Source organism: Simochromis diagramma, unplaced genomic scaffold (assembly GCF_900408965.1).
Source record: "Simochromis diagramma unplaced genomic scaffold, fSimDia1.1 OVJJ01000582.1, whole genome shotgun sequence".
NCBI classification, from domain to species: Eukaryota; Metazoa; Chordata; class Actinopteri; order Cichliformes; family Cichlidae; genus Simochromis; species Simochromis diagramma.
The window spans coordinates 9,601-23,372 of record NW_024387397.1 but is presented as its reverse complement, the minus strand read 5'-3'; the positions used below and the strand labels follow the sequence as shown (position 1 = coordinate 23,372).

Sequence of the window (13,772 nt, the reverse complement as noted above, 5' to 3'; positions counted from 1 at the left end):
CTGGAATAACCTCCCTGTTCATATTCGTACAGCCGAGTCTCTCCAGTCTTTTAAATCATGTCTTAAAACTTAGTTTTAAGTTGGCTGTTCTAGCTTGTTGTGTTGTTACCTATTGTTTGTTGTCCTGTTTTATTGTTTTGTCTTTTACTGACTGTGAAGCACTATGGTCAACATTGTTGTTTTATATGTGCTATATAAATAAATTTTGATTTAGATTTTTGATATTCTTAATTCAGATGTATCTCAGGCAGCATTTTTAAAAAGACGATCGTTGTAGCCAAACTCTCACAGTCAGTTCTTCTTTGCTAAAGAATAAAATATAAATAGAAGCTGCAATAATGGAAACATTTATCTCAGCTATCTTCACACATTCTGCTTCTTTTAAATGACGTTAATACACAATACACACATATAGAGTGGGAGAGACGGAGAGAGGTGGTGGTGGTGTTGGGGGTGTCAATGACATCTTTGTGTAGCACAAAATACCTCTAAACATATATTATTATGAAGAAAAAAGACACAATAATGTGCTGAATGAGAGCTGGATTCAGAAATGAGTACCTACAGATATATACATGTGTAACAGTTATACCAGAATAAACCTCTCAAACACAGAAGCAATGACCCATTGATTAGTGCAGTAAATCCTTCCAGTTTTATCATTCAAATTTACATTCTTGTGAAAAACTGCTCCTGAAAGACATCTGAAAAGAATCAAAAATGCAGTGAGTTATTAGTGATACTTACAGATCACAGACTTAGAGACCACTTCAGACCACTAAAATATCTTATCTGGCATATTTCCTATAGCTGCAGCTGTATAGCATCTTGTCAAACTGTGGTGAGTGACAATACTATTAAAGGAAAGAGGAACAGAATCGATGTTGTCATTTATCATAAATTACAACCTTCACACCTCGAACACCCTTTTCTTTTTTTTGTTTTTATAAATGCACCGTGGAAGCGGACACAGTGTAAACTTTCTCTTTATCATAATTTAACTTTACGAAAAATGCATTCAAGAATTTCAAAGATGTGAAAAGCTCATACAGTCCACTTATGGAACATTAAGAAATCACGAAAATAAGAGAGAACTTAAAATTACTATATAATTGTGGTAAGGAAATGACATCTCACTGATGGCAGGAAGTGCAAACAGTCTTTAAGTGTCATCAGCTCAGAGACTGTGACAGTTGAGATTGAGAACAAGAAAGAAAGAAGTGCGACAGAGAAGCACAATGGATGAATTCAGATGGATTCAAATGTTTTTATGTCTGATGCTGATGATTCAGATTCCAGGTAAGAATACAGGAAACATTTCTAAATATTATTAAAGTCAATAACAGTAAATTACACAGCTGAGCATGCACTGTGATGTTAGGGGAGCGTGGGCACATGTTTATAAACTTGTGTCTAAATCTTCACTGATTGCAAAAAAGTACTGTTTTCTAATTCATTTTTCTCTTCAATTTTCTCAACAGTATCTGTAACTATTACCTCCATTTTTATGAAAGCTGGAGATGACGTCACTCTGCCTTGTCTAAATGGGGTAAATAAAAAGAATAACTGTGATGGTACTACGTGGACCTTTACTTCAGGAAACACACAAACAGCAGAGCTGATCACACTTGGACAGATTGGTGAAAATCCCAAAACTAAATCAGACAGACTGAGTGTTACAGAAACCTGTTCTCTGGTTATAAAGAATCTCACAGTTGAGGAAGTTGGTCAATATTCCTGTGATCATCACAAATTACGAGAAATACAAACTCAACACACTCTGTTTCATCAGGCAAAGGTTGATCTATCTGCTATTACCTGTAAGTATTTACACCAAATATTTTCACCTTGATCTATTTTTAAAAAAATAAAAATACATGAATAATATTTAAAGTGATTAAGATAACCTTTGTGCTTCATATTGTTACATTATGTTCACCAGTGACTGAACATAAGGACACTGATAAGGTGACGTTAAGCTGCTCTGTGGTGACGTATGGAGAGTGTCATCACACAGTAAAGTGGCTGCTTAAAGGTCGAGAGGTGGATAGCAAGGATAGCAAACAAATACTGACTTCACAGACTGACTGCTCCGCCACTCTGTCTTTTCTGATTTATCACCATATTCACAACTCAAGATATAACACTGTGAAGTGTGAAGTAACTGACACCAAAACAGGGAAAGTGCAACTGTTTACCTTTAGCCATCAGCCCTCAGGCGAGGAAACAGGTGAGATCAACTGTTGTAGGTGATTAAAACACCTAAAACATTTGTTTGGCTCATTTCAAGTTTTTACACAAAATATTTTTGCATACTTACAACAAATGAAAATTAAGAGAAACTTTTTGATTGTGTCATTTCATTTTGATTCAGGTCACAAAAAAACTACACAGAAACCAACAAGAACAACTGAAAGCAGCACAACAACACAAACAACAATAATGAAAGATGCTTCACAAGGTGGTCACTCAAAATTGGACCCTTTGAAGATCAATACTACTGCATTTTACACAGCATTTTTAGTGGCACCTTAAATGGGGAAAAAGTGGAAAATGTCATAAAAGTTTTGGTTGACATAAAATATTAAACATGGCCCCAAGCTTCAGGTAAAGTGTTTTTCATTGCAAGCTTTACATTGAAAGACAGTATTATATACCAGACATGTAAAAAGTAAAGCTGTAAACAACAGATTCCAAATATTTTAACAGACGTCTTTATGACAATCCACGCAGGATCTTCAACCTGCCCGTTCAGGAAAACACCTACGTGGAGGTACACAGACAAACACAATTAAAGGGAATTCATTTTAAGGAGACATTATTTTGATACATTAATTAGCAGCCTATCCGTACTCTGATGAAATATGTTCCTAATTATTTATCAATTACGTGTCTTTCAGGTGGACCTGGAGCAGGAGTGGGTTATTCCTCAGGCCATGCAGTTCACTAAGTCTAAGTGGACTCCTTTCGAAGGTATGAAGGTGAAAGGTAAAGTCCGCCGCGTGGTCCTGCGAGGAGAGGTGGCCTACATCGACGGCCAGGTCAGCATTCGTGCATTTTGCTTTTGAACAAGAAAACAAAGAGAATAAATGTAGTTGATCTAATAAAGTACGTGTCCTGTCTCCTTCAGGTGCTCGTGCCTCCAGGTTACGGTGAGGATGTGAAGACTTGGCCCACTTCTTCCACCCATCCTCCAGAACCTGTTAAAGAAACTTCAATGGTAATAAAAGTGAATGCGGTAATAATGCAGCTGCCTTTCATGCTTTCTGTTGTAAGATAAAGACTCTACAATAATATTACATCACATTGGTGTTTTGGCCACCGCCATGATTATTTTTGGAGCCAAAATTGACCAGATTTAACAAGAGAGTGAAGTTATCTGCCAACACTAACACACTTCTTTAGCAGCCATAGCCATGAAGAACGTGCACACAGCAGCAGATATCGGCTAGTTGATGCTAAGTAAACGTAACTGAAAGAAAACACTAGAATTTCATTCAACAAATTGAATAAAAGAACTTCTTAGATGTAATTGGTTTAAAATGCTGTAAAAGACACAGCAAGCAAAATCGAGAGGTTCAGATCAGTGATTAAAGTTGGTGTTTCTTCCATGCCTGAAATGTCTGGTAGGAGGCAAACAGCAGGTATCAACTTGTTCCTTTTGAAATGTGGAGGAATAGCAGCTCCTCACTTTATTCCTAAGAAAGAGGTCTTAGACGCCACCGTTTGGAGGAAGCTCTTTTCCGGTGCTTATATCCCCGGTCTTCTTTCTTATGAGCGTAGATGACATCTAAAAAGTTCACAGAATTTGGTGAACGTACAGCTAACAGAGTTTAATTACAAACAAAAACATTTAAAGCCTGTACTTAGAACTGTTTTGAGTGTTTCTTGAACTCCTCTATGTGGGGATTATTTCATGTGTTTTGTTTACATTAATTCTGCTCCATCAGACTCCTGAGCGTCGGCGTCCAACTCCACCCCGGGATGGAGTGCGGACTCGAGCTGCGAGCCCACGACGCATTGGTGGAGAAAGCCGCTACCTGCTGCCGTCCCGCATCCACCGTGCCTCTGATCCCGGCCTGCCACCAGGTATTACAGCTCCCAGAATGCTTTGGAACAGCAGTTTTTTGTTTTACCTCGAGGGTTTCTCCCAATGTTTCTATCAGAGTTTCTACCAGTGTATTATCAGCCTGCCTGGCTGTGGTGGGGCGTGGTCTGCGGTGCCGTGCAGGGAGGGCGGACGCACCTGCACGGCATCCTTAATCACGCCCGCCTAGTTAAAAACACGGGGACTCAGGGGTTTGGGTGTGTAGTGGTGAGATGTAAATAAAGATGGCTCCGAATGATACTCTGTGGTCCCGCCGTGCCTTATTCTCGCCACACTGGCCTTAACAGGGGATTTTTAAAGCCTTCTTTAGGCAAAAGGTATCAATAAGTTAAAAAGGGGGGTTAAAAAATGAAGCAGATGTTATCTTATCATATCATTTCACATGTTCAGCTGGTATGTCCATTAATCAAGTATGTCAAAACTGTTCATTGCCGTATAAAAACAAGGTTAATTAAAGTTGTTTGATGTTCTCCTGCTGATTCTCAGTGAAACACCTTTGCTGTGTTCCAGTCATTGATACACTGCGACTCTTATCCCCACAGAGATGGTCATGCTCCCACCAGCCGCTGCTGTTGACGGGTACAGCCATCCTCCCCCACTGTCCAGGCTGCTGTCCCCACAGTCTGGGTCAGGACAGGTGCCTCCTGGTCAGGTGTCACACCTGCAGATGTCTCCTCTGCTTCACCCACTGGTGGGACAGCACATCTTGTCTGTCAGACAGTTCAGCAAGGAGCAGGTACGCCGAAGAAGATGAAACACACTCTGGGAATGCTGACAGGTTTAAAACAAGATCTCGGGTCTGAACAAAAGCTTATTTTTGTGTCCTTCGTTTGTTTCAGATCTCACACCTGTTCAATGTTGCTCACACTTTACGTTTGATGGTTCAGAAGGAACGAAGCCTGGAAATACTCAAGGTATCTCCTAAACGTGCCTCATGTTACTGCACTATTCACTAATTTCAGTTATGTGCTGTTACAATGGTGGATGTTCGTATCAAACATGACCAAAGTTATAGAATGATGAGGTACCTTAAAGTAATCCCTCATTCCTCATGCCTTCCTGTTCAGGGTAAAGTAATGGCCTCCATATTCTATGAGGTCAGCACTCGCACCAGCAGTTCCTTCGCAGCGGCCATGCAGCGTTTGGGCGGCTCCGTCGTCCATTCCAGCGAGGCCACTTCCTCCTCGCTGAAGGGAGAATCGCTGGCGGACTCTGTCCAGATCATGAGTGGCTACGCTGACGTCCTCGTGCTGCGTCACCCAACACCTGGAGCTGTAGAGGTGGATTTTAGATGGATACTTTTTTTTTATTAAAAGTTTTCTTTACATAACAGAAAATAAACACTAATTGGTCATAAAAGTAACTGCAGCAGCACCCTGTTGTGTGTTTTTTGATGCTTGTTTAGTTTGAAGATGAGTTTTTAATATCTTACGCACGTGACTCCTCCTTCGTATTGTTTGCTGATGATACCACTCTGTACTGCTCAGCTAAAAACTTAGAACAGCTTCTGACTACAGCGGAAAAGGAGTTAAATATATTAAAAAACTGGTTTGATGTAAATAAGTTATCATTAAATATAAAGAAAACAAAATTGATTATTTTTGGCACTAGACAAATGAAAAATGTATCTAAAATAAGGGTTAATGGAATTGAAATTGAAAGAGTGTACGAAAATAAATTTCTTGGAGTGATAATTGATGATAAGCTGAGTTGGAAGTCTCATATAAACCACGTGAAAACAAAAATGTCAAAAACCATTGCTATTCTCTATAAAACAAAGCATGTCCTGAACAAAAAATCATTATACACACTTTATTGTACTCTGTTGCTTCCATATATGACTTACTGTCTGGAGATATGGGGTAATGCATATAAAACGAACACTCTTCATATTTTCAAGTTACAAAAAAAAGCTATAAGAATTATAAACCAATCAAACTAACCACATGCCCGCATGCCTCTTCTGCAGGCAATGGAACAGGCCTGCGGCGACATTCAGGTGACAGCAATCCATGGATGGTTTCGACATGCAAGAGGATATTTTCCCCGGTGCCTAGCGAGAGAAGACATTGCTTGCGATGTCGATGAGGTCCTGTGGCCAGACCCCAACAGACGGCGGGTTCCATGAGCCCACGTATGCACAATTGTCATGATTTTTTGTGTTTACAGTATGGTGTTTTTTCTATTACTGTATTATGGTGTTTTTGGTTTTTTTTGCTTTCTCTGAATTCATGGTAAATGGCCTGCATTTATATAGCGCTTTACTCAGTCCCTAAGGACCCCAAAGTGCTTTACACTACATTCAGTCATTCACCCATTCTCATGGTACTGCAATGTACAATACTGAGTAGGCCTATTTGTTTTTTTGGTTGTTTGAAAATGTGTCTCCTGAAAATATGCCTTCTGAATAAACAATGAAAGACTGCAGTGTTTTATATAAAGTAGACTAGTGTGCTCCCCCTGATCTGTAAGTGTTTGCATATGATGCAAGTATGTGTCATTTTGTCAACAGTTACATTTTGACAAAGGAATGTTAGGTTTTGACAGCAGAGTTTAGGTTTTGAGAGTTTCAATTTGGCACAGATGTGAATGGTATATTTCCCAGTGTTGTGTCGTGTGTACCCAGAGGTTGCCCTTTGTTACAAATTAAAGTCTACAAATCAATGACATCACACTGGCCTATGTTTATTCAGTCTATGATTACATGTCAGTGAGATCTTGGAGCTGCCAGCATGCAAAGCTGCAGCTTTAGAATTTAGGCTCTAATCCTTTTTTCCACCATTTTTTTTATTTTTCTTCTTCCTTTGTGTTTCTCAGACATGTTTTTTTTTTTTCTCCCATCATTTCCTCTTATTGTCCCTTTACATACTCTTTGCCTCGCTCCAGTCTACTGCCAGAGTTTCAGTATTTTATTCACTTAATAGCAGGACAGAATACCACATGACTGTGGCCTTGTGTTATACCCTCTCTGCTGCAGTGATGCTGCAGACAAACACAAACATTGTGATCAGACATTTAAGAAAAGCCTCTTACAGATGAAGGTCTGTGTCTCTTGACCTAAACACATAATCAAGTTAAATCTAATTTATGTTCATCAATGCCCCTCACACTGTAACTTAAAGTAATAAATTTGTTACTGGTTAATTACAGAAGCACGTTTGTGAGCATAAAGATGTAAGCCTTGGACCATCGGGATGAAATGTGGTTGGGAAACTTAACAAGCATTGATAAAGCTTCATCAGTAGTTTGAACAATGCCTCAAAACCTTCGCTCACCACAGGTGGTTAGCAGACTGTGGTTGTACCATGCAGCCTAATAACATGCAGTAAATTGCAGGTTAAAGCTGTCTGCTTACACATTGTTAAACGAGGGAAGGGAACTAATGTGGCTGTCACATGACCCTTTTGTCCCATTTCATCCCAGCATTTGATTAAATTGCTGCTCACTACTTAAAACTGATCACACAAAACTACTTTTCTTCATCTTTTAATGATTACCAAAGTCTGTGAATCCCCAAATTGTTCAGTTGTTCTTTTCGCTCCCTATGAGGTCACTTTTACCATGTGACAAAAACAACACCCCACTGTACACACTTGAGCCACCAGCAACTTTATAAATCCCCAATAAAAAGCTGACAGGTTGCAATGATGTTCCAAATAACTTATTAAGAAAACAACTAAATACACAGAAAATATTATGAAAACTGGTTTATTTTATATCTCCTAGTTTGAAGTGAAGCAATAAAAACATGTATAAAACATCACAAACTGTAATATTATACAAATGCTTACGTCCTGCTGATGCAATGGAAACATCTTCCAGTGACAGTCTTCATCCGTGTGAGTGTGAGGAGGCTCCTAAACCCACCGACACAGAAGTGTATGTTCACAACTCCCTCTGTGCAGGTGGGGTCAGGGCCCTCCTCACCCTGGGTGAAGAGGGGTGGTGCTGTGGCCAGTCAGGTATGAAGTGCTGAGAGTGGATCTTTGGTCCTCTGTGCAGCTCTGTCCACTCTCAGCTGCCCTGCAAAGCAATAACACGAGAAAGACGTCATTTTAACACAAAACAGCATTTCCATTGTTGGTAGCTGCAGCATGTTGTTAAAATGCAATTTTAAACTCAACATATACACACAATAACTATAAATAAACTTAAACCTACAGTACTGTAGGACGATGATTTACACCAGCTATTGGAAGGATTTAGTCTTCAAGACAGTTTGTAGCCAATGTGAGGTGATAACTTACATAGCTGGAACACAGCACCACTCTCCAGTTTGTCATTTGGTCATCCATCCTTCTCATCGGGTTGGGGTAAGGCTGTCTTCTGGGTGGAGTATCTCTCTGTGTTAGCTCCGTCCTGGACGTTGAGTGTCTGAAGTGCTGAATGCTGGGAGAGGACAAGTGTAAAGCACCTGAAGACAAAAAGACAAAGAGAAAAGCATGAATTCACAGATCACAGAGTTGTTCACTTTACTTTTCTTCTGTTATGTGTTTTTACCTTACCTCTGATCCCTGAGCCACAGGCTATACCTTATGTAAAAACAAGAGACTACAGTCAGTTCACGACATCATTTTTAAACCTTTTCTACTTATTTGTGTTGACATTAAGTACGGACTTACCTTTGTCCTGTATGGTGAGCTAGAGCTTGAGAAAAAAAATGTTAGTCATTTACAAACACTGCAAAGGCCAACTTAAACATTTAAAGCTTAAAAACAAGTTCTAACATAATCTAGTCAGAGTCGCTGTCATCAAGTGAAAGGTTAAAAGGCCTTTCCCAGAAGCGTCTGACACCAACAGAACCCGAGGATGTTGAAGGGCCATAGAACGTGTCATCACTTACCTTGCACCTCTTTGCACTTACCTCATCAGTGCAGGTGTCTTCTCTGCTTCTCTTTGCTGAGGAGGTAAGAGCTGAGGTTGAAGGAGAAGCTGAGAGAGTAGCGGAAGAAGGAGCAGCAGAGGAAGGAGCTGAAGGAGCAGGGAAGGAAGCAGCTGAAGGAGAAGGAGAGGAAGGAGCTGAGGGAGCAGGAGAGGAAGGTGCTGAGGCAGCAGGAGAGGAAGCAGCTAAGGGAGCAGGAGAGGAAGGAGCTGAGGGAGGAGCAGAGGAAGCAGGAGAAGCTAAAGGATCACCAACCGGGAAGAGTGGGGCGTTGGCCTGGCCGAAAGGCGGCATGGCGAACGGGGCAGCACCTGGAGCAATAGGATGTCGCCAATCGTGCCAAAACGGCTCTGGAGGGAGCTCCTGGATGAGAGGGGAATCAGCTCTCTCATCCATGGTGTCATACCCCGAGTCGTCACTAGGCCAATCGGCCCACTCTTCTGAGTTGTTCCAGTCAGAGGAATTGTCAGTGTCTTCACTCACCTCTTCGACGTCCTCAGGTATGTAGGGAGGGTACTCACCTTCCTCTTCACTGTCATCAGGATCCTGTGCTTCAGGAGAAGAGGGTGAGGATGGGAGAGGGATATACTCACCATACTCACCTTCACTGACACGCTCGGTATCAGAGTCATCCAGGATCCTGATGACCTCTGGAAGGCCTTCTTCTGCAGGACGCTCAACCACGTAGTCGAGACGACCTGTGAGGAAACAAGTTTAAAATAACATTAAGAATGTAATAAACATCAAGTGCTAAAGGAACAGAGCTACATCTGTTAGTTTGAGCAGATGATGAGAGAAAAGCATTTTAGGCTACATTTATGTCAGACTGAATGACACTTCTACTTCTTCATGCAAGCAAAAAACAGCTAAGTCAACTAAGTTCACATCATTAACTGCTATATAATAAGATATAGTAGTAGCATAACATAAGGATACCATTATTACTACTGTACTATGATTACTGTTTTCATATTCTTTTTTATATTCATTTATTTTTGTTATTTTTTATTATCATGTTTTGTAGCAGGGGAAAAGTTATAGTTTATTTCAATAAAGCCTTTGATCCAAGAAGAACAGGATGTTAGGAGGGGACCGGGATCTGGTGTGTTTACACCTGTGTGTTCTGACGTCATGACACGCTGAAGATGCTGTTACCACGGAGACTGATTTTGGGGCATTTTACAAATTGTAGTCCATTAAGCTATTTTTAACCAAATCATTAAAAAAGTGTCAAATTTGAAGCCTTCAAATCAAAGTAACACCTTTTTTTTCAAATTCATACACCAGTCGTTAATAATTCCTACACCTCTCCCGGAAAATTTAAAGCATACAAACATTTTACGGGGAAAAATCTTGGAATAAGCATATTTTGATAACATTAAAACTTGATATTCACACTGGAACTTATTAAATTATTACAGTCATTTAGTAGCTCTTAAAATAACTGAAGAAATGTTAAAAGTACCTGCAGCGAAGTCCAGGGGGCTGTCGAGTCCACGACGAGCCATCTTCAGGCTTTGCTGTATGAAAAACAAGTACAAACAATCCAAAGATGAAGTACTTGTTGTGGCGAGCAAGTCAAATCCGCTTTCAGTAAATATTTTCCGAAAACTTAACTTTCCACAGGCTGAGGTTGGAGCGGGTCAAAACAAGTCCAATAGCAAGTGTAAAGGGACGAATGGAACCTTGTGCAGCATTTATATACCCTCCGCAGGCCATGGTTACGGTTGCCAACATTTTTCTTTTAAAAGCTAACAATAACTTAGCGTTCTCGCTACTCACTATGCTGTTAAACAGCTATATGTTAGCAATGACAACATTTAACAATGCTAGCCGTGCTGATTAGCCTTATTAGGATTGCTTGAGGTTGTTTCCAGCTCTAGTGGTCATAAGCGAACTTAGTTCTGTGCCAGCTTTTAGCACGAAAATCAATCTTGTAAAGCTCACTATTAAACTGACAAAGCCTTAGAGCCTAGAAACTACGATACTTACAACTGTGCTATGTTTGTCTCATAGCATATAGCAAGACCCCATAACTGACCTTTGACCTCTTCTCAAGATTAGATAATGCTATATAGAGCTATTTTAACACTATGTTTCTTACTGCCATTGTTTGACAACATATAAGCATAAAGGAAATGATATATGGAGATTCTAAATATCAGGTTATTATGACTTTATTATAAACTTTACAGTAACAGTTCAGAACTATTAAGCAAGCTTAGTTTTGGAAAAATCCCATTTGTGATCAAAACTTTTTACTTCATATTTATTACTAAATAATTCAATAAATTATACTCAAGTACTGAATAGTCACAAAAAATAGTAATTATGCTGAAAATTATGTTAAAGTGGTTTTCGACTGAGCATATAAACAAAAGCCTGGGAAAAAGTTCTGTTGAACAACACACAGATGTTACCAATATTGTAGCCGGTGTTATTTAATAATTTATTTTATTTGTGATACAATTTCAAACTTTATTAACCTTTTCAATAAAACAAAGTCTCAGATTTAATTATTCTGAAACTAAGTTTAAGCTTCCCAGAACGTTTTGTTGCAAGTTACATTACTGATATAAGAAATATAAAATGTTTGTATTGTTCACCCACAAGTGCAGTCTCTGGCTCAAACACAGAAGCTTATATGTTTGGTTGTCAGTCCAGACATTCCTAAAGAAAGTTGTCCTTCTTCAGCTCCAGACCTTTCTAGATAAAAATGGCATTAGTGAAGTATTTCAGTCTGGTTTTAAAACGCACCACAACACTGAAACTGCTCTTGTAAAAGTTTTTAATGACCTTTTAACTTTTACTGACTTGGGAGATTTTGCCATTTTAATACTGTTAGACCTCAGTGCTGCATTTGATGGGATTCTTATCGCTCGGCTTGAGCACCGTGTCAGAATCAAAGGGACTGCTTTGGAGTGGTTTAAATCTTACCTGTCCAACCAAAGTTTTTCTGTTAGATTGGGGGAAACATCGTCCTCAGAAGCCTCACTTTCTTGTGGGGTCCTCAAGGAGTCCAATCTTGGTCCAGTTCTCTTTTCTATTTATATGCTCCCCATGGGTTCAATTTTTTGAAAAACATGGGATCTCATTCCATTGCTATGCAGACGACTCACAGATTTACCTGCCACTGAAACGTGAATCTGTGAGTCGTCTGAAGGGTTTGCTAGATTGTTTGGAGGATGTTGAGGATGGCATGGATGGCTTTTAACTTCCTTAACCTAAATGAACAGAAAACAGAGGTGATTGTGTTTGGTCCCTGTGACCGCTGTGACTTTGGCCCTTTAGGAATTCATAATAATAATAACAAAAACCTTTGCAAGGAACCTAGGAGTGTTTTTTTTTACTCTAATCTAATGTTTGATAAACAGATTAATGCTGCCTTTGCTGTAACTGCTCCTAAGCTCCCTTCACGTCAGGACTTCCCCAACATTGGACACTTTTAACTGACCATTCATCCTCCTCTTTCTCTCATTTTTTACATTCATCAGGTCCTCAGAGTACTCGTTCCATCTTCCCAACACACTCTTTTCACTGTTTAGCACATTTCCATCTTTATCCATCTTACTCCACAAATTGTCTTTTCCTTCGGGGCCGACAAACTGACAACTTTCAACATAATCCATTTGATTTCCAGCTTCAAACTCGTGATAATGACGGACACTCTCTTCACCCTGAAACAGCATTCATGAAATCTTCCTTCAAGATTACAACTACTTGATTTACAGTGGAGTGAAAAAGTCTTTGGCTTCTTCCTTATTTTCTTTTTTTGTATGTTTTTCACTTGTGAAAGTTTCAGATCAATAAACAAATTTAAATATGAGGCTATTTAAAAAAAACAAACATCAATCATCCAAACAATTTATTCAAAAAATGGAATTTTGAAACAAGTGAGCTGTAAATACAAAATTGCAGTTGCACTAAAACACATTTTTGCATTGTCCAACTTTCTTATCTCTCGTCTGCTCTCACAGTGAGTCACACACATTTGTATTTACAGAGCACACTTTGACAAGTAGTCTAAACTCTGGGTGAAGTGTGTGATCACACCGAGTCCCAGCTGGTTTGAGGAGCAGACTGAGTCTCTGCAGGGTTTAAACTCAGTCCCTGGAAAACAGACACAGTCCAGTTATATCTGGATGAAAACTGTTTCTGTGAAGGCAGTTTTGTTTTTGTTAACACTCCCTCAGAGAGGGACAGCTGGTTCATGTTTATTTAATCCCATTATCCAAAGACACTTCTACATCATCATCCACAGTTATGGGTCAGTTTTAATTTAATATTGGATTATTGAGATTTGTGCTTACTGTGGTTTCATCCATCTGAGTTTTGTTCCCTAAAATGAGAGAAGAAAGTCAATTTCAGTTTCGTTTTAAAATTCAAAATCATTCAATCTTAAATGTACCTTTATGTCTTGTCCTTATATTGACTGTTGCAGCAGTTATTAAAAGCGCTGCTAATCCCACAGAGACAACAATGAACCTCAAAGAAACAAAAAATCTGTCAAACACAAAAAATGTGATTATTAAAATTATTTGGTTGCAGTTTTCTGTTCTGTGTAAATTCCTTTCTTTTAAAAATGTAACAGCATTTTATTAATAAATGTGCAAATTTCTGTGATATGATTTGTATTTAAAAGTATTTATATACAAAGTTAAAGTGAGTTTTTGAATCATCAGACATGAAAACATTTGAATCCATCTGAATTCATCCATCGTGCTTCTCTGTCTCACTTCTTTCTTGTTCTTGATCTCGACTGTCACACCCTCTGAACTGTTG

At 39.2% G+C, this 13,772-nt stretch overlaps 2 protein-coding genes and 1 long non-coding RNA gene across 14 annotated transcripts; 2 read left to right on the top strand and 1 right to left on the bottom strand.

Moving 5' to 3' along the window:
• The first annotated feature begins 2,643 nt into the window (after nt 1–2,643).
• On the top strand, nt 2,644–3,503 carry LOC120720399. Its single transcript, XR_005692918.1, has 3 exons — nt 2,644–2,773; nt 2,901–3,041; nt 3,131–3,503. It is a non-coding gene; the product is annotated as an uncharacterized LOC120720399 (long non-coding RNA).
• Nucleotides 3,504–3,885: 382 nt separating this feature from the next.
• On the top strand, nt 3,886–5,524 carry LOC120720398 (CAD protein-like). Its single transcript, XM_040010066.1, has 4 exons — nt 3,886–4,089; nt 4,651–4,844; nt 4,948–5,022; nt 5,176–5,524. Exons 2-4 carry the CDS (start codon nt 4,653–4,655, stop codon nt 5,419–5,421), a joined length of 513 nt encoding a protein of 170 aa, XP_039866000.1. The 5' UTR covers nt 3,886–4,089; nt 4,651–4,652; the 3' UTR covers nt 5,422–5,524.
• A 1,924-nt stretch (nt 5,525–7,448) lies between these two features.
• On the bottom strand, nt 7,449–13,572 carry LOC120720407. 12 transcript variants are annotated; one of them, XM_040010072.1, is made up of 7 exons: nt 10,983–13,561; nt 10,456–10,510; nt 9,593–9,688; nt 8,731–8,755; nt 8,614–8,640; nt 8,356–8,522; nt 7,449–8,131 (listed from the first exon to the last, which is right to left on the bottom strand). In XM_040010072.1, the coding sequence occupies exons 2-6, from the start codon at nt 10,496–10,498 to the stop codon at nt 8,396–8,398; spliced, it is 318 nt and encodes a 105-aa protein (XP_039866006.1). In that variant the 5' UTR covers nt 10,499–10,510; nt 10,983–13,561; the 3' UTR covers nt 7,449–8,131; nt 8,356–8,395. The 12 variants fall into 12 exon arrangements, 3 of the variants coding, with proteins under 3 accessions (XP_039866006.1, XP_039866005.1, XP_039866004.1); XM_040010071.1 differs by having other exon boundaries at nt 9,584–9,688; nt 10,983–13,560; XM_040010070.1 differs by lacking the exon at nt 8,731–8,755 and having other exon boundaries at nt 9,584–9,688; nt 10,983–13,558.
• Between the last annotated feature and the right edge of the window lie 200 nt (nt 13,573–13,772).

What these genes read in the sequence shown, in the direction of transcription:
- LOC120720398 (XM_040010066.1), top strand. Translation starts at nt 4,653, where the DNA reads ATGGTCATGCTCCCACCAGCCGCTGCTGTTGACGGGTACAGCCATCCT. An exon ending in GACAGTTCAGCAAGGAGCAG is followed by an intron (nt 4,845 to 4,947) that starts GTACGCCGAAGA and finishes CGTTTGTTTCAG; the next exon opens with ATCTCACACCTGTTCAATGT. An exon ending in GAAGCCTGGAAATACTCAAG is followed by an intron (nt 5,023 to 5,175) that starts GTATCTCCTAAA and finishes CTTCCTGTTCAG; the next exon opens with GGTAAAGTAATGGCCTCCAT.
- LOC120720407 (XM_040010070.1), bottom strand. Translation starts at nt 10,498, where the DNA reads ATGGCTCGTCGTGGACTCGACAGCCCCCTGGACTTCGCTGCAG. An exon ending in TGTCAGTGAAGGTGAGTATG is followed by an intron (nt 8,641 to 9,583) that starts GTGAGTATATCC and finishes TTTTTACATAAG; the next exon opens with GTATAGCCTGTGGCTCAGGG. An exon ending in CTGTGGCTCAGGGATCAGAG is followed by an intron (nt 8,523 to 8,613) that starts GTAAGGTAAAAA and finishes TTTTGTCTTCAG; the next exon opens with GTGCTTTACACTTGTCCTCT.